Below are 24,937 nucleotides of genomic sequence, written 5' to 3'. Positions count from 1 at the left end.
CCATTACATTCATATACCACAACTTGTTCAGCCATTTCCCAATTGATGAGCAGCCCGTCAATTTCCAATTCCTTGCCACCACTAAAAGAGCAGCTATAAATATTTTTGTATATGTGAGTCCTTTTCCCTTTTTTATGATATCTTTGGGGAAAAGACCCAATCGTTGCATTGCTGGGTCAAAGGGTATGCACAGCTTTATAGCCCTTTGGGCATAATTCCAAATTGCTCTCCAGAATGGTTGGATCAGTTCACAGCTCCACCAACAATGCATTAGTGTCCCAATTTTTCCACAGCTTTTCCTACATTTATTATTTTCCTTTTTTGTCATATTAGCCAATCTGATAGGTGTCAGGTGGTATCTCAGAGTTGTTTTAATTTGCATTTCTCAAATCAATAGTAATTTAGAGCATTTTTTCATATGGGAATAGATAGCTTTGGTTTCTTCATCAGAAAACTGCCTGTTCATATCCTTTGATCATTTCTCAATTGGGGAATGACTTGGATTCTTATATATTTGATTTAGGTCCCTATATATTTTAGAAATGAGTCCTTTATCAGAAGTACTGGCTATAAAAATTATTTCCCAGCTTTCTGCCTCCCTTCTAATTTTAGATGCATTGCTTCTGTTTGTACAAAAACTTTTAAATTTCATGTAATAAAAATCATCCATTTTGCATTTCATAATATTCTCTATCTCTTGTTTGGTCATAAACTATTCTCTTTTCCAAAGATCTGAAAGGTATACTATTCCTTCCTTTCCTAATGTACCTATGTTATCACCTTTTATGTCTAAAATCATGTACCCATTTTGACCTTATTTTAGTATAAGGTGTAAGATGTTGGTCTATGCCTAATTTCTGCCATACTATGTTCCAGTTTTCCCAGCAGTTTTTGTCAAATACTGAGTTCCTATGTGTCTACTGTACCTAGTCTCCACTCTATTTCTTAGCCAGTACCAAATAGTTTTGATGACTGCCGCTTTATGGTAAAGCTTCAGTCAATCTGAATTTATTTAGGACTAATCACAGATGAACAGATGTAAAATAAAACCATAAAACTTTTTAAGATGATGTATTGAACATTTTTGAAAAGAATATCAGGAAGCACAAATATATTTTACTGCTCCCTCAATATTCCCTATCTTCTTACTAATTCTCCTACAAAAATTGTTACTTTCTATCCATTTTGCACATCAAGAATAGTAATAATCATGTTAGCTGATGAGTCAGTTTACTGCTGATAAGGGAAGAAGTTGAGGTATCAGGAGCCTCCTTCCATGTAATTTAAGGTTGATAGCATTCACCCTTAATTTGTACTCATGGAGCAAGTGTTGGTGGCAAACTCACTCTAGATACCATGTTTTATTAAGATCACTTCCCTTATTTAAAAAAAAAACATGATGGAAAATTAAATATTGTAAAAACACATGAAAGGTGCATATGGCTATATTGCACTAGTGAAATTCAGATGAGTGAAACCCTATCTTTAGTCTTCCCCTCTCATTTTCTGTGACTCACTGTTCAAAGACTTCACTGATACCAAGCTCAACGGGGTGCTTAAAGGATCAAATGGCATCCATGGCTTTCTGTCTCCTTGTGTCCATGGATTGAAATCAGAAGCTTTTGTTCTTGTATTCTTTTTGCTTTGTTGTGTTTTCATAACATTAAGTACAGCATGTGAACTCCTAGAATCATTTGAAACAGCTGCTTCACAGTTTTGAACTTTTAAACTCCTTTTAAGCTTTTTCCAGAACAAAAACACCCATCTTTACTAAAGTAGAAATGACTGTTTACAACTCCAATTATGGAGGTTCTGAGTTTGCATGTGAAACTTGGATCAGCATCATTGCATGTTCTCATGCTCCCAATTTCCCTTATTATTAGGTACTATTCACCAATGCTCATTTACCTTCCTTTCCACCTCTGAGAATTCATTCCCATTTTACAGATGAAGAAAACAAGGCACAGGGAGAACTGTGAGGTCATAGGAATAGAAATGCAAATAAAAAATGGAAATAAAATCCATTTCTTTTCATCTTTGTCTAGAACTCCATATGATACTATTGCCTTTTTATTAAATATATTTCACAAGTCATATATTAAATGTCAATTCATTTCAATTCAATAAACATTTATTAAGCACCTACTATGTGCCACTCACTACTAAGTTCTAGAGATCAAGAAAAAGACAGTTCTTTTCCTCAAGAAGCATACAGTCTAATGGGGAAAGATATCAAAAGAAGGAAGCTGGAGAGTGAGTATAGAAAAGATGGGGGGCAGGGGGTGGCAAGACACCAAGGAGGTACTAGAAGATGTGGTGAATGACATATCACATTACATGGAGTTGAAATCAGACTGAGCTATACTGAAAAGTGGAATGAGCTGGCTTCTATAAGGGAAAGCTTTTGGAGGAATTAAGTGCTTCACCCTTTCCTTCTTTCAGAAGGGAGAGGAGGCTGAGGGAGGTGGGAAGATACTGAATATCCAAGTCTAAGCTACCATGGTGATAAGATTAGAAGTGATTATCCTGAAAGTTTATCTCCATTTATCAGTTTTCCTTCTTCATTCTCCTTGAAACTTTCAGACTATTCCTTAGTCTTTTTTTTTTCTGGATCTTTATGTCATTTCCTTTAAATGTGGGTATCCCCCAAGTTTCCATCTTTTTCTTTTTTATACTCTCACTCGATGATTTTACCCCCTATGAGTTTAATTTGTTGTCTCCATGGTGATTTCTAGATCTATATATTCATCCCTAGTCTTTCCCCTGAGCTCCAGGCTTATGTCACCAACTTCATATTAGAAATTTCCAACTGAACATTCCATAAGCATTTCAAACTCAACATTCCCCAAATATAACTTGTTATCTTTTCCCCCAAACCTATCCCATTCCAAAAATTACCTGTTACTCCTATAGGTAGTACAATCTTTTCAATTACCCAAGTTAATAATAATAATAATAATTAGCATCATTAATGTCATTTCCAATTTCCTCACTCTCACTCACCTAATGCAACCAAACAATTGTCAATTTTTTTCTGTTTCTACTTCTACATAATATGAATATGTGTCTGTGTGTACAGACATATCTAACTAGAACCAGATAATTAGATGCATATGATATATTTGCAGCTAGAGAGATAAATAGATGTAGATAAGCATATCTATATGTATTGATCTAGGAAGATCTTTAAATAGATAGATGGATTGATAGATGATTGATAGATAGGCAGATAAGTAGATGAGATAGATGACTCGCTGGATAGATACATAGGGAGATAGGTAAATAGGTAGATAGTCTCTCCTTCCTTCCATTCTCATATCTACCTTCCTAATTTAGTACCTCTCGTCCTTTGATCTGTACTATTGCAGTAGTCTTCTAATTGGTCTCCCTACTACAATTCTTTCCCCATTCCAATTCATCTTCCACACAAGTGCTGATATGATTTTCTTAAAAGCTGATCTGATCACATCACCAACCCCCCGCCCCCCCATCACTTCACATTATTCACCTCAAACTTGAGTTGTTCCCACTTATCTCTGGGATAAAACTCTTAGGCTTTTAAGACTCTTTACAACATGACCTTTATAGTCTTCTCATGTGTTACTCCCCTCCACCTACTCTACCACTAGCCATAAAACCTATTTGTTCATCACATATGAAACTATAGTAAATATTACTGTGCCTACTCGCTGACTGCCCACACCTCCCATTCTCGTGCCTGGGATGGTCCCCCCCTTCACCTCTGACTTCCTTTAGCTGAAATAGGAATCTTTTGCAGAATGTCTTTTATTGTCCTCTACAACCCATACTCCAGCCCCTGTCTCAGCTAATACTAATGTCCCTTCTAAGATTTCCTTCTATCTACTTTGTTTATATCTTGTTTAAAGCTATTTGTTTTTGTTTGTCTCTATTAGAATGTAAACTTCTTGAGGGCAAGGACTGTTTTTGCTTATTATTTTCTCTTGTTCCTTCAATCTTTGATACAGTGCCTGACATATATTAAGCATTTGAGAAAAGATTGTTTTTGATTGCCCATAAATTCATATGGGATTAATATAACTGTACACTTCTAAATGAGAGCACCATGTTTAAGTGTAAATTGGTGCTTGTTTTTTTTCTTCCCACATAATTTCATTGCTTTTCCATGTCATGTTTAAGGGCCTTGTCTGCCCCTTTCCTATGAAAAAATGCTGGACCAGTTGTTTGCAACGTATGGAAATCACTCTGTCCTCCTGAGAAGCAAGGCAAGCAGATGTGCAGAATTCTTTGTTCAATTGTTCAAGTTTGTTTCTTTGACAATGTAAGCACATGGAATTGATTTTTTGGTATCCTAGAATATTGAAGACATTTTCTAGTTAAAAAATGTCCTCATGAAGAGTGAATATAGGAACACTTGGTAGAGATAATGTAAAAATTATGGTTTTTTGCATCATATTAACTTCTTTCCCAAAGAAATCTGGCATGCAGATTTTGAAAAACCACCATAATACAGACAATGTGAAAACAATTGTGTAATCATGAATTACTGGAGTAACCCATGTTAACTGAAGTGGAAGGACTAAATCACATATGGACTTGAAATACCAATTTCCATGTCATTTTCTTATAGGCATTTATGGTTCATAAGAGATACATTTAATTTTCAAAGTGATTTAATATATGGTACTCAATGTTACTCCAGACTGAGATTAAACAGAGTTCCATTTCCAGCCTTTCAACTTTTATGTAACAACCAAGGGAGAGAGAAAGGATTGAGAAAGCCGTGATTCCTCTCCCTAACAAGGTGGTACAAAACAATGTATGCTTTTGTGTTCTTACTGTATATTATTTCTCTCTGGATTATTTATTATGATATTACTATAACAGGTGTAGAATATTAGGTTCATTTCCACGAGGTCCATGGTGGAGAAGTAAAAAAAAATGGATCAAGGATTATGTGAGCTAGGAATATATGCTATTTCTTTTAAGCTATATCTGGAAATTTTTTCCGATATTACCAAGCTCTCTCTCTTTCAGCAATCATACTGTGAGGTTTGTTGGTGCGCACAAAGGCATTTTACTTTGGGAAAGGAAGCCCAAAGGCAGCATCAGTGCATGATCACTGGTGCCCACAATTAAAAGAAATCTGCACTTGATGGATATCTTCTGGATATAATCATTGCCTTTTCTGCACTTCTATGTTTTTGGGAGAGGTCTACAACAGTATTTACTTGAATCTAACAACCATATGTGGACCCACAGACTATATAATAATAAGTGCTCAAGGGTGGAGGTCAAAATACATTGTCATCAACACAAATAACTTTTGTGCTGTGTTGTAGTACTCTCAGTATCCTAGTTAGCTTCCATCTACAGTGGTATCACAGAAACTAGAACTCAGGACTACTTTTTAGTCATTATAAAAAGACATTCTCCATCTACTAGGTTCCTTGATTTTTCCTTGTCTGAATAGCTATGGCAATTTATACTTTCAGGACTTAGTGTGACATCATATATAGACAAATGGCCTTGAAACCACAAAGGGCTTCAGGTACCTCTTCTGACACTTACTGAGTGTCCCTTTTTTAAAAAGGGAAAAGGATCCTATTTGCACAAAAATATTTATATCCGTTCTTTTCGTGATGGCAAAAAAATGGAAATTGAAGGAATGCCCATCACTTGGGGAATGGATGAACAAATTGTGTTATATGATTGTAATAGAATACTATTGCGCTGTGAAAATGAGGAGCAGCATGATTTCAGAAAAACCTGGAAAGACTTACATGAACTCATGCAAAGAGAAGTGAGAAGAACCAAGAAGACATTGTACACAGTAACAGCAACATTGTACAATGATCAACTCTGTATCACTTAGCTATTCTTAGTGGTCCAAGACATTTTCAAAGGAGTATTGCTAGAAAATGCTCTCCATATCAAAAGAAAGGACTGATAGAATCTGAATGCACATTGAATCATGTAATTTTTTACTTTATTTTATATTTTTCTATCTGTGTCTTTTATCACAACAAGATTAATATGGAAACATGTTTGCATGATCACATATATATAACCTATATACAATTGCTTAATCTCTAAGAAAGGTACATGAGGAGGGAGGCAGTGAGGGAATATGGAAGTTAATTTTTTCATATTTAATGTGAAAAATTGTCTTTATGTTTATTTGGGGAAAATAAAGTATATATGCATGTATGTATGTATAGATGTGTGTGTGTATGTATGTGTGTTTAATAGACTAGTTTGCAGAGAAAGTGGTGACCTACATTGATAGAAGGAATTTTCTCACCTTGGAGCTCCTTATGCCAATGAAATTTTAGGTCTAGTCCCAATCCTTATGTATCTTCTTTAGGAGACTTTTCAAAGTTTTAGGGCTTGGTATGATCAAAGTGATAGCCACTGAAAACAGGAGTATCAGAAGGCCCCTGTGTGTGTATGTATATATGTGTACATGTGTGCGTGCATGCATGTGTGTATGTTTAATGAACAAAAAAATGAGCCCATATTGTTCTTGTGTTCTCTGGTCTAATTCTATTAATTATGACTATAGAAAGATTTGGCCTGATGTACTTTTTAAAATATAAAAGTCTATATATTTCTGTCTCATGACTTCATAAAGGAGGCCCTAACTATTCATGTAGTTTCTTCTCTTAAAGATTTTGTAAAGTTTGGAAAATAAGCATATGGGGGCATGGCTAGTGATATTTTCTTAGTTGCTTTCTTGATTTGAGTAGTAATAACAGCCATGATTTCCCCCCAAAAAAAACATTTGGTACTATATCCCTTTTCAGATATCTTGAGAACCAATTCTTAAGCACATCAAAATTCTATCAACCTAATCATGGACTTGTTTTGGGTATATTTGTTCTAGACCCTAGCTTCTTAAACTGTGGGTTGCAATACCATATGGGGTCACATACCTGAATGTGTGGGTTGTGAAAAATTTGGCAACAGTAAAAGGTTATGTATACCTATTTTATATACCTATATACCTGGGGTCATGTAAAATTTCTCAGGTGAAAAGGAGTCATGAGAGGAAAAAGTTTAAGGAGCTCTGGTCTAAACCATTTAACTTCCACGACTTTAAAAAATATATGGGAAACTACGCTGTTAGGGCTAAAATATTGTGTTGGATCTACTATCACTGAGGGAAGAAAGACATAAAACAATAAAAAAACTAAATTTTTAAAAACTAAAATTTCCATAGGAAATAATAAATATGAAATAAAAATGAAGGATAATATCCTTTAAACTATAGATTTGTGTCCGCTATAACATATTTCCTGTAACATTCAACAGATTAGCTTAGAGAATAAGATTCCAGGGTTAAAGTGGGTAAAACAAGCCATATTTGGGTTGCTCTGTAGAAAGGTATCCTCATAATAAAAACAAATTTGATAATATTTATAGGCACCCCAATGTTTATTTTATGACAAATGTATTTGAACTAGATGATTAATGAGACTATTTAAGGGAGACAGAAAATTTGAAGTTCAGAATGTTCCCTGGTTTTACTAATTGCACCACTGATATCAAATGACATAAGAGATGAAGTTACATTAACTAAAAATACAAATATATTCTTTTTCAATAGTTCCAGGATCCGTAAGTTCATTTAATGGATACTTCCTCAATACATACAGATTATAACACCCTCTAAACTTTAATGTTGTTGATTGGTCATTTCAGTCATGTCTGACTCTTCATGACCTCTTTTGAGATTTACTTGGCAAAGATACTAGAGTTGTTTCCCATTTCCTTTGCCAGGTCATGTTATTGATGAGGAAACTGAAGGAAATGGGATTAAGTGACTTGCCCAGGATCACACAGCTAACAAGTGTCTGAGGCCTGAGTTGAATTCAGGAAGATGTGTCTTCCTGACTAAATGCATGACACTCTATCCACTACACCACCTCACTGCCAATCTACACTTTAATAGTCTTCTAGAAATGTTGCATTTTTAAAAATCAGCTGTCTGAGTTAGAGCTAGTCAACCTCTCTAACCATAACTAGGCTGCTTTTGGGAATGCAAAACTATATGATCAATTATTAACCTTTCCTTACAGTTTTTTCAGCTTGCTGTGGAGATACTGAAGAGAAAACATAGGAACTTGGCAGACAAAACTAAAGGAAATGATAGTGAATTTCAAGTTAGTTTAATTACTCAGTGTGTTATCTGATTAATATGTATGTGTTTGTATATGCCATGCTGTATTATATAAAGCAATACAAGAAGTGAATCTTTAAGATAGATACTTTGAAAAGTTATAGTATTGATGACTTAAAAAAACCAAAACTTGTTATCCCTGATGATACTATTTCCTTGGTCAATCTTTTAGGTGAAGACAGATGACAGAGTTGTCAAAATGGACCTTGGTTTGCTCTTCCTAAAACTACACAAAATGGATGCAGGAACCTATTTTTGTCAGACAGTGGAGCACAGTTTTGTCCATACAGTTCGTAAAATCACCTTGGAAGTAGTAGAAGAGGAACGGGTCGAAGAGATGTTTAACAAAGACTATGAGGAAGAGGTTCCCCAGAAAATGCCTTGTCCTGTCCAGAGTAGCATCCCACAAGGGTCAAAGCCATGGTACAAAGAGTTCTTGCAGCTGATTGGCTATAGCAACTTCCAGAGAGTGGAAGAGTACTGTGAAAAAGTGTGGTGTACAGATAAGAAGAGGAAAAAGCTCAAAATGTCCCCCTCCAAATGGAAGTATTCCACCCCACAAGAAAGGAAGCTTCGGGCCAAGGCTGAGCACTATCGCCTACCTAGGCATGCACTGGACTTCTGATGGGTTGGAACCATTGGCTGACTTTTTGAAGAATTTTTATTTGGACATCTGAGATTTAAAAGACAACATTTGATTTCTTTGTGGCAGTGGAACTATGTACAATAAGAAAGACGTGACTGAAAAAAATTATGGTAAATTATACTTCTTTTTGACTGGTTAGAGGTTACATAAAACTAACTAGCTGTTTCTAAATATCATTTTATTGCTTACATGGTTTTCAACTATATTTATCAAAAAAGTTACCTTGTTGTAATCTTCGTAATTGTTTGGCTGATTATTTATGCCAGCTACTCTTTGTTCCTTGTGTATGATTAGAATATTTAAGGAAATTCACAGGAATTAAGAATTAGGAGGCAGGAGATGGGAAGGCAACATAACCCCTCTGCTTTTTTCAACTTCTGCATTGCTTTTAAAACTGACAAATAATCAGTGACATTCACTTTTTCATGTGGACAGTTGGTAATTTTTATTGTGATAGTTTAAGCCATGAGTTTGCTCTGAGGACCACTGTGATTTTTGTAAATGGGAAAAGAAATGTATTCAGCCCCAGGGGTACTACCCTTTATAAAACATTTATGGGACCAGATTCATATTTCTATTATTACAGCTGACACGATCCCTTCCAGTTACACTCAGGTGTGGAAAGAATGAGGCTAATAGAACTTCCCTATTAGATGTTGAAGCAAAACAGTTAAGTTGGAGTATTAGTTATAGGTGGAACAAATGTTTGCTTTAATAGCTGGAAGATTTATATGCCTGACTTCTAAAGGTAAAAAAAAAAACAAAAACAAAAAAACAGCATATGCTTATATGTGTGTCCATGTATATACATGCATATGTGTATATATGTTTGTTCATATGTATGTTCATATATGCTTCTGTATGTATACACATGTATATTTCTGTGTGTGCGTGAATGTGTGTGAGTGTGTGCATGCATTTTTCCCCTGCAGAAATCTTTGGACTGTAACTGCTTAAAGAAAGTTTGGTCAGTTGAAGTATATTATATTTGTCATCAAAACTAATTAATTCAAAAAAACTTAAAAGACCCCAAAACAGAGTTTAACTTGTGGATAATTCAATTGAAAGTAGTTTATTAGTTCACTAAATAAGAAAGGACAAAAGGTATGCACAAACGAAAACTTATAAATTTTTTACTCTTTTAAGGCTTCTAATTTTAAAAAAGTCATTTCAGCAACACATAAACCTATTTCATAAAGAAAATCATTATATTACTTTTCATCTGAATAAATTTGCTATAAAGAGGTAGAGAGAAAATTACTCTTGGAGATTTTTATTTTTCTCTCATAAAACACACCAGGAGCTTTTTATTTGGGGCAATATTCAATTTACTTTCTGTACCTTTTCCTTCTGCATTTTGCATTTTATAGTCCTGTATTTTTGCTTTTAGCATCCTATATTCTAAATTGTAAAATTTTAATCTGAGGTAATTAATGAAAATATTTAAATAAAATATAAATCAGCAATGATAAAGCAGAAAGTCAAAACACTGAAAAAGAAACATTATGGCTTTTTTTTTTCATTTTAACTTTGCCTAATACCCATCTGGGATGGAATACAAGAAGACGTGGGTTCAAGTACTGCCCCAGATTATTGTGACTGAGATCACTTAACCTCTCTGTTCCCCAGGCAACTTTTAAGACTAAATTAGAGAAGAGATAGATAGTGATCTACATTGATAAATGGTAATTCTTCACCAGAAATTCCATAAATTGGTGAAATCCTAAATTCTACAGAAAAAATAATAACAACACCCCCCAACCTTGTATTATTCCTCATATTTAACATGCTAGAAAAATCAAATTACAGATGGCCCATACTAGTTAAATATTCATAGTGGTTTAAGTTATAGTCTGTAGTTAAAATAAAACATGAAGTTAGTCTTATCTTTTTCTTCAACAATGAAATAATGAAAAAAACCTGATGTAACTGAAATTAATATTTTCCAAAATTAAGCTTGTTATTTACCCAAGAATCCACTGGGGGTCATTGCTGCCCACTAGGATGCAGCTGAAATCACTCTATAGTTTGGAAGTTATGAAAAACCAGGCTCTCTCATAGAGAGAGAAAAAAAAAAAGAAAGGAAGAAAAAGAAAAGCTGCCCAACTGGAAAAATATAGCAAGACACTGAAATTAGTGGGAGTTCAGTGAAGATAGTATTTTTAGCACACTTTTGATGAGAATATAAAATATAGGAAAAGACTAATCAATTTAAAAGAATTTTATTTCAAAAAATCAAAAGAGAAAATTGATACTTCTCTTATCTTGCTACAAATTAAATGAGGAAAATCACATAACTAATTTCTCACTATTTAAGTTTTAGAAGTATGTTCTCATCAGCTCTGGATACTTTTGCTTATAACCATGTCATTTTTGAACTGTAACCATTCTTATGTAACTACAGTGAGAACACTGAGAAAAATACATGCTTCTATGTTTGGGGTTGGGGTGTTAACAGTTTTAAAGATATCTCATCAAATATAGATGGGAGCAGTAAGATCGTTAATTGTCTAGATATCTCACCTCAGGCACTTAATAGCTGTGACCCTGGGCAAGTCACTTAACCCCAATTGCCTTAAATATCCAGAGTCATCTCCAGTCATCCTGATATATATCTTGCCACTGGACCTAGATGGCTCTGGAGGAAAGAGTGATGTTGGTAAGCTTGCACAACCCTCCCTCACTTAAATTCAATTCAGTACAAGTCATGACTTCACCCTGATGTCATGGTACCCTTTGAGAATGAAGGACAAACAAGTACCACCACTACAAGATAACTAAAATTCCAAAGCAGTTTTTTTTTTTAATGCTGAAATGTATTAATCAAATTGACCAGATAAAAGGCCCCTAGGACCTGAAGGAATTAATATATTCCATTTTGGAACTCCTTCCTTTTGCAGAGCTGTATTGATTAGTGAATGAGTGAACTGCAAACACAACTAGCTCCCTTTATATAGCTGGTCCCATGCTTTATGTCTCTCCCAGTCAGCTTCCCCAGCTATATTATGTTAGGTGTCCTCCATTCTTGGGCCTACTATTCCTCTCATCTTTCCCCCATGTCTTTGGGCTCAAAAACCAAATCAGTTTTATCATTGTTGTTAGAAAGAGTATCTTAGTGGAAAACTCTATGCATCAACTCAATACCCCTCATACACACTCTTTCCACCCCCCCCCAATAAGTGTTGTCTCTTTCAAGACAATTGAAGCCCCTTGGGATAATTTTTGTTTTTGTATTCCCAGTAATTAGCACATTTAATAAATTGATTGATTGACCAGTCAATCAATTAATTAATTAGTTGGTTAATGCAGTATCTAGTATAAAGTGGTTATTAAACACTTTCATTCATTAATTTCATTATAAATTTCAAATCTCACCTGTTTTGTAGTCAGACCCAAAAGAAAAAAAAAGGAAGAAAATGGTCATTGTTAAGAATATTTTAGCTGGCAGGTACAGAAAAAATATAGAATTAATCAAATAAATTTTAAATACAATCATAAAAATATATTCAGAATAATTTAACAAAACCAATGTAGACATATGAATGATAAGAACATCAATAGGAAACAATTGGGAGAGGAAATCTGAGGTCTCAGCTGCAGAGTTTAGGGTGATAGTGATAGGTATAGAAATAATATTTTGGTTTCCTTGATGTTGGATACTTCCCAAAGGGAAAAATTCCTACCAGTTCAGGTCTCTTATAGTCTTAGAAAGTTGTCTAGCTAGGGCACTGAGAAGTTAAGGGATTTACCCAATGCCCCACAGCTATTATGTTTCAGAGGGAATATTTGCATCCATATCTATCTGGCTCCAATACCAGGTCTCAATCCACCATCTTACATTGCACCTCTCAAGGATGATATTTATAAATCCATTCATATAGAAAACTCTTTTTCTCAATATAGCATAATACCTCTAAAACATTATAAAATATATTGGCCACCAGAAAAAAATATGGAATAGATTGGCCACTCCCCCACAAAAAAAAAAACAACATTATGGAAGGGTTGCACATGCTAATAACCCAAACAAAATCTCCTTAACTATATTGGTGGGCTCTTGTAGCATGTACATTTTAGTATCTGCAAATGTGTTGTGTGTAGTAATAAGGGAGTGTAGGAACTGCTGGTTAAATAAAACAGAAGAAAATAAGTTCTTGGTTGGTGATTCTCCCATAGGCAAATAAGTATATTTGTGCTATACCAAAAAAAATGTTTTCCTCTCATTCATCTTTCAGGATTGCAAATATAAGAGTTGATCAATGTTCTCTAAATTAACAGTGAGGAAATAACCTGTGAAATGCTCAAGTTTGTGCAAGTACAAATGACTTAAGATCAGTTTCCTCCTTGTGCTTTACACACTACAGGGTTGGTGGAGAAAAGATCCCCCACTCCCATAGTTTCCCTGGACATAGGTTTGGTGAAAGGAAGACTATGCTCCATACACATAGACAGGCAGAGCAGCTCCTGAGAGTTACTTCAAAACCAGCATAACTATAGCCTTGCTAGAAGGACGGAAAGCTAGACACCTGTATGATTCCTCTTTGTCCCTGGGTTATGCATCTTCTAGGTAGAGCATGGCTGGGAAGAATATATGAGCAGAATAAGTATCTATCCAGAACTGCAAGAGAATGAGGCCATTCTCCATCATTAGTTTGGCAAAGAGACAAAAGAATTCTCTGAAGACAATCAGAATCAGCAATGTCACTTGGCTTTTCAGTGTAATAGAATGAACATTGACCTGGATAGTTGAGACTTTCTAGTCTCAGCCTTGCCAACAATTTCCTTTATGATATTAGGCAAATCATTTAATTTACCTGGGTCTTAGGTCCTTCACCTGTACAACATGGGGACTGGACTAAGATAATCTCTCCTAGATCTAGTTTTCCAATTATAAGAAGTCCTCTCTTTTTCTGTTTTTAACTGGATATCTGGTGGCTTACTGATAAATGCTTCATACTTTGTAGAAACAGGATTATATAATACATAGGTTTGAGTATTAGTAAATTACTTTAAAAATGAAGAAACTTCTTTATCACTTTATTAGTAAGAATTACACATATGTATATATATACATATTTGTATCTGAGTATATACATATGTATGTAATATGAGATTTTTCTATATTTAATTTCAGCTAAACATCCAGGATTATACATCAGTATTGGTTGTATCAGTCCATGGGTTTCTAAATCTTAGTGGTGATTATGCACATTTGTAAAACGTGTAAAAAATCAACACACAACCCAATAACTTGTTTTGAGTGTCAGTGTTAGGCATGGACCAAATACAGGAACACATTTGTTGTCTGAAAAAAATGAATTAATTGTCTCAGCTCTGTATGTGGCATGGTAAATAAATCAGAAAACATGTACTTAATTGTTCTCAGTTACTAATGTTTCCAAGAAGAAAATGCTATAATGAAGATAGCAATAATAATTCGACTTTTTCCTCTTTCCTACAACAGGGTACTATGTTGTGGTATTTTTTTTTAATAGTGCTTCATTTTTCAGGTCAACAGCTGTTTCATTTGAGTCAGCGATGAATACTAGACTATCTGTACTGACGTTTTTGTTGTAGTATTATTTAAAATGTTTTGTTTTTCTTTGCTATTTCCCCTTGGGTGCATAGGTTTATATTTTTATTTACATTATGACTTAGATTCTTATATTTGTGCTTCAAGTGGCCTAGTTATGTGACAAATTACTTCACTGGTACATTTTATTCTGTATAGCATCTTTTTATTTGCTTGGCTGGATCTGTAACAGCATGTGCCATAGTATTTATTTTTCCTGATTAGGAAAAGCCATGGGGCTTATTATCATCTGGTGACAAGCTACAGAGATCACTGATATGAGTTGTTTCATAGAATAAATATGACATATATCTATCATTAGATTCTACATACTTTGTCCATAGCATTGAATTGTCATGTTTTAATTTAGCTCATGTTAGATGAAAAAAGAAATAAATGTTTGCTGAACCCTTACTTGTCATGTACACATTTAATATTTGAAGAGGTCTTCTTATTGCCAATCGAACTCACTTTTAAATGTAATCTGTAGACGGAATATCAACATGTGACACTGGACTGGAGCTAATTTTCTGTCAAGATGTTGGGAGAGAAATCAATTTTCTTTCCAAGAAAAATTGTGAGGTAACTTCCCTTGGAAAAAAAAAATCCATTAATCTCCTCACTCTACCTTGGAGCAACGAAGTTGGAGTTATTAATGGCATATCATGACTCTAGGCCCGGCAGTTACAGATGCTTTTAAAGCTGCATCGTCCAGATAAGAAATGATGAAAATGAGTTTTAAAACAAATGGTAACCTAATTGTGTATTTTTAATTCATCTCAGCCTTATTTATATACATCAATATGCCTAAAATGGCTCTTTTCTTTTTTTATTATTTTATAAGTGTCACAGAGAGAACTTGTATTCTTTGATACAAGTTTTTGGTGTTAAATGAAATTATTCTTAGAAAAAAAAACTATTTTCAAACTAACTTCCACTTTTGATTCTTGCCTGTTATTTCACTGGTATAGAGAACTAATATAGATACTCTCACTGTTGAAGACTAACTCTCTATTAAAGGTTGGAAGAGATGACTAGGACATAAAGGAATTAAATAATATCCTTTCTCCATAGTGACATAGCTAGTATATGCCTGAGCTTAAATGTAAATATTTCTGACCTAAAGGCCACTCAGTTAGGTGGTGTAGTGGATTGAGCACTGAGCCTGGAATCAGGAGGACCTTCATTTGAATTGGGCCTCAGAAATTTATGAGGTGTGTGACACTGGACAAGTTACTTAGCCTCTATTTGCTTCAATTTCCTTGGCTGTAAACTGAGGATAATAGTAGCATCTACCTCCCAGGGTTTTTGTGAAGATTAAATGATTTTAAAGAGGAAAAAGTGGCTGAAGCACACTGTAGGATTGTGTAGTCAAAAGATTTCTGGTGTGTTAACACCTTTTGATACTGCTATTTTAGAATAAGGAATTCAACTGGACCGTTTCCAGGAATTTTGAAGGCATTGCCTCTGAGCACTTGGTAAATTCATCAAAAAGAGTAATGTAAGGGCAGCTAGGTGGTGCAGTGGATAAAGTACGGGTCCTGGATTCAGGAGTACCTGAGTTCAAATCCAGCCTCAGATACTTGACATTTACTAGCTGTGTGACCCTGGGCAAGTCACTTAACCCCCATCGCCCCACCCAAAAAAAAGAGTAATGTAGGTAAATATTCAGCCCTGTCAATTATGACAGAAGACAATATTAAGCATAGCAAAATGAATACCTCCCCAGTTACAGTCAATAGTTCAAGAAAAGATGTTGGTAGAGTGAATGTAACCATGCTGCCTAAAGTATTAATGGGGCAATTATACAGCTAATTTTCTGGATAAGTCAAACTCCAAAGGAGATTTTTCTCCCTTGATTATGTTAATCAAACTCAGAGTATTTTACATGGTACTATCCAGGATATTGGTTATAGTCCCTCTTAAGGTTATATCCAAGTTTTTGTAGTCATATACAAAGTTTACTTAATTTGGGGAGTAGAAAATAATGATCTAATGTATGGATGACTTCTTCCTTAAATATTGTCTTAATATAGACTTAGTAAGGTTTGGAACTGAGAGTCCAACACCAAGATACATAGTATACATAATAAAACAATACAGCAAGACAATGTTATCAAGGAAACATTTAAAGTAGAAAAGGACATTCAGGGAGGATGGAAATAAGTCAAGTCTACTGAAAACCTGGATGGAGTTGGGCATACAAACCTAGTAAAACTTGGTGATTTTTTAATAGAGTTCTTATATGTGTTGAGCAGAAAGGGAAAGAGCAAAGAACCTGGATCAGGGGATGGGAGCTTATTCATGTCAGTTGGGTGGAAGAGGAGAGGAGTATGACTTTTGTGGCCTTACCAATTGGACAGGGACAGGTAGTCATATTTTGGCCAAGTGTCTCAAGGTATCAGAGTTGATTAGGGAGGGGAAGCTACCTAAGGTCTTTACAAATAGCTACATCTGAAAGCCACACCAAAACATTGGATGCCTGCCTTATAGACTAGATGGCATTTTTACTTCTGCCACTTCTAGATGGAGATTTTAAAAGAAGAAATCAAGTGGGTGACCCTCATCTCTGACTACATCTTCCAAGTCAGACCATTATGCAGTGGGTGGGGAAGGATTGTATGGGGAAAAAGTAAGAATCAAGGGAAAAGGAATGAATAAAAAAGTAGAAGGAGAAAGAAAATGAAGCCAATAAGTGTTTAGAAGTAACACTCCAAGAAACCAAGATGGCAGAGGAAAGACATTAAATGGACAGAGCTCCTGACATGATTACCCCAAAACAGCAACAAAACAACCCCTGGAGCAGCAAAATCCACAAAAAGATGGGCTAAGATTATTTCCCAGCCAAAGACAGCTTAGAGGGGACCATGCTGGGCTGCATAGACCCCAGGCAGGCTGTACCAGAGAAAATTATCCCCAAGCCTCCGAATCAACAGGAGCATCTTCTGGAACTAAGCATATGATGGGGTGAGAGGGCTGAATGGCTAGTTGGGGGGGGGGTGAGGATACAGGGATGTCTGCAGGACCTAAGGAGGAATTCAGCTATCCCACCCCAGCAGGGAACCAGGCAGAAATCTTGAGTGGCAGGAGGCACAGGTGGGGGAGGGGCTCAGGCTCTTAACAGCTAAGAACCACAGCACACAAAGTTTGGCTGGCTGGTTAATTAGCAAGTTGGCTTTAGGTTATCTTTGGATCAGAGAACAGGCCAGGCAAGAGAAAAACCTACTCTCCCTCAAACCAAAACACCTGGGACCCTCTGAAGCTTGGGACAGTATACCTTGGAAGTAGGGCCCCCTGTAAGAGGGAATTAAAAGTCAAGTAAAAGACTGCAAGATGTGCAAGCAAAGAAAGTTGAGAACTATAGAATGTTTCTTCAGCAACAAGGAAGATCAAGGTGCACCCTCAGAAGAAGATAACAGCCTCAGGGCCCCTACATCCAAAGCTTCCAAGAAAAATATGAATTGGACTCAGGCCATGAAAGCACTCAAAAGGGACTTTGAAGAGAAAGTAGGAGAGATAGAAGGAAGATTTAGAGAGGTGGAGGAAAAAATGGAAAGAGAAATGAGAACCATGCAGGAGAATCATGAGAAAAAAGTCAACAACTTGAAAAACCGTATGGAAAAGGAGATACAAAAGCTCTCTGAAGAAAATAATTGCCTAAGAATTAGGATTGAACAAATGGAAGCTAGTGACTTTATGAGAAACTAAGACACAATAAAGCAAATCCAAATGAAGTTTTTTTTAAAAAATAGAGGGCAATATGAAATATCTTCCTTGGAAAACAGATCGAGGAGAGATAATCTGAAAATTATTGAACTATCTGAAAACTATGACAAAAATAAGAGTTTAGACAGCATCTTCCAAGACATTGTCAGGTGGAATTGCTCTGATATTCTAGAAGCAGAAGGTAAAATAGAAATTGAAAGAATCCACCAATCACCTCCTGAAAGAGATCCCAAAAGACAAACTTCTAGGAATAGTATAGTCAAATTCCAGAGCTCCTAGGTCAAGGAGAAAATATTGCAAGCAGCTGGAAAAAAGGAATTCAAATACTGTGGCACTACAATAAGGATAAAACAAGATCTAGCAATATCTACATTAAAGGACCAGAGGGCATGAGATATGATATTCTAGCGGGCAAAGAAACTGGGACTACAGTCAAAAATCACCTACCCAGCAAAACTGAGTATTATCTTTCAGAGGGAAAAATGGGACTTCAATGAAAAAAAGAGGACTTTCAGGCATTTATGATTAAAAGACCTGAACTGAATAGAAAATTTGACTTACAAATACAAGACCCTAGAAAATCACAAAAATTTAAACAGGAAAAAGAAATCATGAGGGACATTAAAAGATTACACTGTTTACATTTCTATATGGGAAGATAATACTTCAAACACATAAGAACTTTCTCAGTATTAGGGTACCTGAAAGGAATACACTTAGACAGAGGGAACAGGTATAAACTGAAAATGAAGGGATGATGATATCTGTAAAGCATTTTTTTTGTTTATCCTTGTTTTTTCATGGGGCAGACAGGTTGGGGTGGCTTATGTCTGGGGCCAGATTTGGGCTCAGGGTCTCCTGAGTCCAGGGCTGTTACTTTGTCCACTGTGCCACCTAGCTGACCTATGATGATATCTTTAAAATAAAATTAAGGGGTAAGAGGTATGCACTAGAAAAGAGAGAAAGGGAGAGTTAGACTGGGGGAATGTAGCTTACATAAAAGAAACAAAAAAAGCTTATGGAGCAGAAGGAAAGAGGGGGAAGGAGTGGGGGAGTGAGTGAACCTTACTATCATCAGAATTGGCTCAAAGAGGGAATAAGACACATACTCAAGTGGATATAGTAATATATTTTTCCCTGAGGGAATGTGAGAGGGGATGGAGATAAAGGCATGGGGGAGAAGAGGGGAAGGAAGGAAGGACAGATTGGGGGAGGGAGCAGTAAAAAGCAAAATACTTTCAAGGAAGCTGAATATGTTCTGCATAACTGCACATGTATGACTTATATTGAATTGCTTGATTTCATAGGGAGGGTTGAGAAGGGAGGGAGGAAGAAAATTTAGAACACAGAATTATCTCAAAGACCTTAATGTCATCAGAGTTGGCTAGAGGAGGGAATAACATACACACCAATTTGGGAGGTATAATCTATCTAACCATACAGGAAAGTAGGTGGGGAAGAGGAAAAGGAGGGAAGCATGAAAGAAGGGATGGCAGAGCAGGGGAGGGGGCAGTCAGAAGAAAAAAAACGTTTTGAGGAAGAATAGGGTAAAATAAGATAGACAATAGAGTAAATATCATGGGAAGGGAATAGCATGGAGGGAAACAGTTATGATGATTGATTATAATTGCAAAACATATGGTACCTACTTTGCTGGGATACTGTGAAGAAAATTATTTGTCAAGTTTAAGGTACTATATAAAAGTTATGATGAACAGGATGCTATCAGAAAAACCTGGAAAGACCTACATGAACTAAAGCAGAGCGAAATGTACTCTATACAAAATAACAGCAATAGTGTAAGATGATCTGCTGGAAAATATGTGGTTATTTTCAGCAAGGCAATGATCCAATATAACCCTGAAGGACTTATGAAAATTGCAATCCATATACAGAGAAAGAATTGATTGTATCTGAAAACAATTTTTTTGACAATTACTTAATATGCAGTTTTGTTTTTATCTGTTTTCTCTCACAACCTACTTAATTTGGAGATGATTTCCATGACTTCTCATGTATAACTTATATTGAATTGCTTGAATTCTTGGGGATGGGGTGTTGGAAGGAAGGGAGGAAGAGAAGTTGGAATTCAAAGTTTTAAAAAATTGATGTCAAAACTTGTTTTTACATGTAATTTGGAAAATATAATTCTAAACAGAAAAAAATAAGTAACACCCCATCACCCCCCAAATATCTGCTCAAAAGTGAGGAAATAGCACTGAAGAAGGCAACTAAGATAGCATTTTTCATTCACTCTTCTTCAATTTCAAACTGGTTATATGTTAGAATCAAAGTACATCCCCCTGCCACCACAAAAAGAAAGAAAAGTGGCTTTTTCTAACCACTCGTGTTTGTATCACTATTATTCAGACAATCTTCCATGTTCAAAACTTTGTTCTTCTCTTGTATGCTTTCCTCTCCCTCACTTTTCATATCCAATCTGTTACCAAGACTTAATGAGCCTATCCCCATAAGCTATTTTGCTTTCATCTCCTTTTGTTTGTGACTACTTTAGATCCTCATATAGATCTTTGCAACTCACCTTGACTACTGAAATAGCCCAATAATAAGTTATATGGCCTCTTTCCCAGAAACCTGTGGCTCACTCTCAGCTTTTGAAACTCCTAACTTTGGAGATGACATTCTTATCACATAGAACAGAAAAAGAACAAATGATAAGTTCAGGATCCAACCCTGTTTCTTAAAGGTTAAGTGGCCATAGATCAAGAAGAAGAACCTAAGGCTAGTCCCCTTACTTCATGGTCTATTAGCAGATGTCCACACTTATAAGAAACAGAGAGTCCTCCTAGATAAAAATGAAACCAAAAGACAGTCAAAGCTGCCTGAATTTATTTTGAAGATGCCAGTATTTCCATAACTATGTATCAGGTTGAAAAAAGAGTCCTTCCCAACCACACAGCTAGCCAACTAAAATCAGTTATAGAATGTCTGTCTACATGTTCTAAACAGTACCACTCTGAGGCACATTTTAAAATGTCATCATGGTTCTCTCAGACAATATCTATTGTCAGTTAGTATCATGTGAAGGTTGTAATAGACAATTAAGCTCATGATCCATAGCTATTAAATAGACCCCCATATTATATGCAAGAGGGAAACACTAGGAGCTTTCTCAGTAAATACAAGAGTCAATTTAAGATGTATCTTTATGTACAGTTATTTGACGTAGTTCCCAAAAAGTTAACAACAGCAATAAAAAAGAGAAAAAATAGACATAAAGATAAGTTAAGGGACAAACTTATCTCTATTTGCTAATGAAATTACAGATTACTTAGAAAATCTTAGACAACCAACAATGAAACTAATTTAGATGGATTTTTAGAAAGATAACAGGATACAAAATTAATCCACAAAATCAAGAGCATGAGCAATACCAAAATCCAGAAGGAAATAATATGGGAGTACCATGGTGGGGGTGGGGGGGAAGGAAGAATGCATTTGGAGTCAATCTGTCAAAGCATACTCAAGTAATTCATGGATACAATTAGAATATTCTCCTTTAAAAATGAGTTAATTAGTTATGCATGGTAGCACATGCTTGTAATCTTATTTTCAAGGGAGGTCAAGATTGAGCTCAAAGGTTCTAAGCTTCAGTGGATTAAGCTAATCAAATGCCCTAGCACCAATATAATGAACCACTTACAGTAGTGGGGTTTGGGGTTGGGGGGTTGGGGAAAGCAGCATGCCTAAGGAATAAATTAACTGGCTCAGGGCAAAAGTGGACTGGGTCAAAAGCTCTATTGTCAGTTAGTATCGAGATCATGCCCATTAGAGACTGCTGTACTTCTAGCCTGGGTGAGATAGGGAGACCCAGTGTCAAAACAAAAACAAACAACAAAGGTCTTAAATAATTAGAAGGATTTGCAATACACATGATGAGGCTGGAACAATTACATACATACATACATGCATACATACATACACACATATGCACACATACACATATGTAAAACATACCAAAAATATATAGAAAAAAAAATAAATCTAAGAGTTGGTTCTATGAAAAAACAGTAAATTAGATAAACCTTTGAATAATTTGATTAAAAAAAGGAAAGAAGAAAAATTATCAGCATCAAAAAAGAAAAGGAAGAATTCATCACCAATGAAGTAGAAATTAAAATAATAATTATGAGCTATTTTGCTCAACTGTATGCCAATAAGTTTGACAATCTAAATGAAATGGATGAATATTTAAAAAAATATAAACCATCCAGAGTAACAGAAGAGGAAACAAAATCCTTAAATAAGTCCATTTTAGAAAAAAGAAATCAAACAAGCCATCAATGAACTCCCAATTCTACCAAACATTTAAAGAACAATTAATTCTGATCCTATACAAACTATTTGGGGGAAAAAATTGTGAGGAAGTGATCCTACCAAAGATCTTTTATGAGGAAACTATGGTGCTGATACCTAAACCAGAAAGAGCAAAAACAGAGAAAGACAATTATAGACCAATGTCCCTAATGAATATTGATGCAAAAATTCTAAACAGAAAAGTAGTAAAGAAATTACAGCAATGTATCATCAAGATAATACACTATGATTCGGTGGGATTTATACCAGGAATATAGGACTGGTACAATATTAGGAAAACTATTAATGTAATTTACCACATCAATAAAAAAACTAACCAAAATCATATAATTATCTGAATAGGTGCAGAGAAAGCTATTCACAAAATGCAGTGCCCATTCCGATTTAAAACACTAGAGAACATAGGAATAAATGGAGCTTTCCTTAAGATGATAAACAGTATCTATATAAAACCAACATCAAGCATTATATGCGATGGGGATGTTAGAAGTGTTTCCAGTAATATCAAGGGTGAAACAAGAATGTCTATTATCACAACTATTGTTCAGAATGGTACTAGAAATGTTAGCCTTAGCAGTAAGAGAAGTAAAAGAAATTGAAGAAACAGCTGAGGTGGAGACAAAACTATCACTTTTTGTAAATCATATAATGGTATACTCAGAGAATCCTCAAGAAACAACTAAAAAAATTACTTGAAACAGTAACTTTAGCAAAGTTGCAGAATATAAAATAAACCCACACAAATCATTAGCATTTCTATACATGAACAACAGAATAAAGCAGCAGGAGATAGAAAGATTCCATTTAAAATAAGTATAGAAAATATCAAATGTATCTACCTCCCAAAACAAACCTAGGAACTATATGAACACAATTACAAAACACTTTTCACACTAATAAAATCAGATCTAAACAAAAGGAAAAATATCAATTGCTCATGGGCAGGTCATGCTAATACAATGAAAATGACAATCTTACCTAAATTAATTTACTTTTACAGTGCTATTACAATCAAACTAAAAAAAAATTTTCATAGAGATAGAAAAAATAATAATGAAAAATTTCTGGAAGAACAAAAGAACAATTCATCTGGAATTCATCAAGAATATCAAAGGAATTGTTGAAAAAATACAAAGGAAGGTGGTTTAACTGGACCACATCTAAAACTATATTATAAAGCAGCAACCATCAAAACTATTTGGTACTGGTTAAAAATAGAGTATAGCATCAGTGGAATAGGGTAGGCAAACAAAACACAGCAGTAAATGAATATAGAAATCTCCTGTTTGCTAAACCTGAAGACTTAATCCTCCAGGATAAGAACTCACTATTTGACAAAAACTACTGGGAAAACCACAAAACAATATGGCAGAAACTAAGCATAGAACGATTTCTTACACCATACACCAAAGTAAAGTCAAAATGGATACATGATCTAGACATAAAGGTTGATAGCATAGGCAAATTAGAGAAGTAATAATTTACCTGTCAGATCTATGAAGAGGGGAAAAATTTATGACCAAAGATGAGATACAGAACATTATGAAATGCAAAATGGATGATTTTTAACATTAAATTGTAAAAGTTTTGCACAAACAAAGCCAATGCAAAGAAGATTAGAAGGAAAGAAGAAAGCTGGGAAACAATTTTTACAGCTAGTGTTTTGGATAAAGTTCTCATACCTAAAAATATAGAAAGAAACGAATCAAATATATAAGAATACACATCATTCCCCAGTTGAGAAATGATCAAAGGATATGAATAGCAGTTTTCAGATAAAGAAATAAAAGTTTTCTATAGCATTATGAAAAAATGTTCTCAATCACTACTGATTAGATAAATGCAAATTATAACTACTCTCAGGTACTACCTCATACTTATCTAATTGCCTAGTATGACAAAAAAAGGGAAAATGATAAATGTTAGAGAAGATATGTGGAAATCAGAACACTAATGCACTGTTGGTGGAGCTGTGAACTGATCCAACCATTCTAGAAAGCAATTTGGAACCATGCCCAAAAATCTATAAAACTGCGAATACCCTTTGACCCAGCAATACCACTACTAGGTCTAAATCCCAAAGAGATCATAAAAAAGGAAAAGGACCCACATGTACAAAAATACTTATAGCTACTTTTTTCGTTGTGGTGGCAAAGAATTAGGAATTGAAGAGATGCCCATTAATTGGGGAATGGCTGAACAAGTTTTGGTATATGAATATAATAGAATACTATTATGCTATAAGAAATGATAAACAGGCAGATTTCAGAAAAACCTGGAAAGACTTAATTGAATTGATGTTGAGTGAAATGAGCAGAACCAAGAGAACACTGTACATAGTATCAACGACATTGTGTGATGATGAACTGTGATAGACTTATTTCTTCTCAGCAATATAATGATCCAAGATAATGCCAAAAACTCAAGATTGAATCTGCTCTCCACATATATAAAAAAAGACCTATGGAGTCTGAATGCAGGTTGAAGCATACTA

At 35.1% G+C, this 24,937-nt stretch overlaps 1 protein-coding gene across 1 annotated transcript in view; it reads left to right on the top strand.

Moving 5' to 3' along the window:
- SEMA3E (semaphorin 3E) overlaps window positions 1-14,793 on the top strand; it is a 360,049-nt gene extending 345,256 nt beyond the window's left edge. The window contains exon 17 of the mRNA XM_043968536.1: window positions 8,334-14,793. Coding sequence (XP_043824471.1) covers window positions 8,334-8,786 — 453 coding nt within the window. The 3' untranslated portion in view covers window positions 8,787-14,793. The remainder of the gene's footprint in view (window positions 1-8,333) is intronic.
- The last annotated feature ends 10,144 nt before the right edge of the window (window positions 14,794-24,937 follow it).

This window comes from Dromiciops gliroides, chromosome 5 (genome assembly GCF_019393635.1).
Source record: "Dromiciops gliroides isolate mDroGli1 chromosome 5, mDroGli1.pri, whole genome shotgun sequence".
In the NCBI taxonomy this organism is placed as follows: domain Eukaryota; kingdom Metazoa; phylum Chordata; class Mammalia; order Microbiotheria; family Microbiotheriidae; genus Dromiciops; species Dromiciops gliroides.
This window is presented reverse-complemented; position numbering and strand designations above follow the sequence as displayed.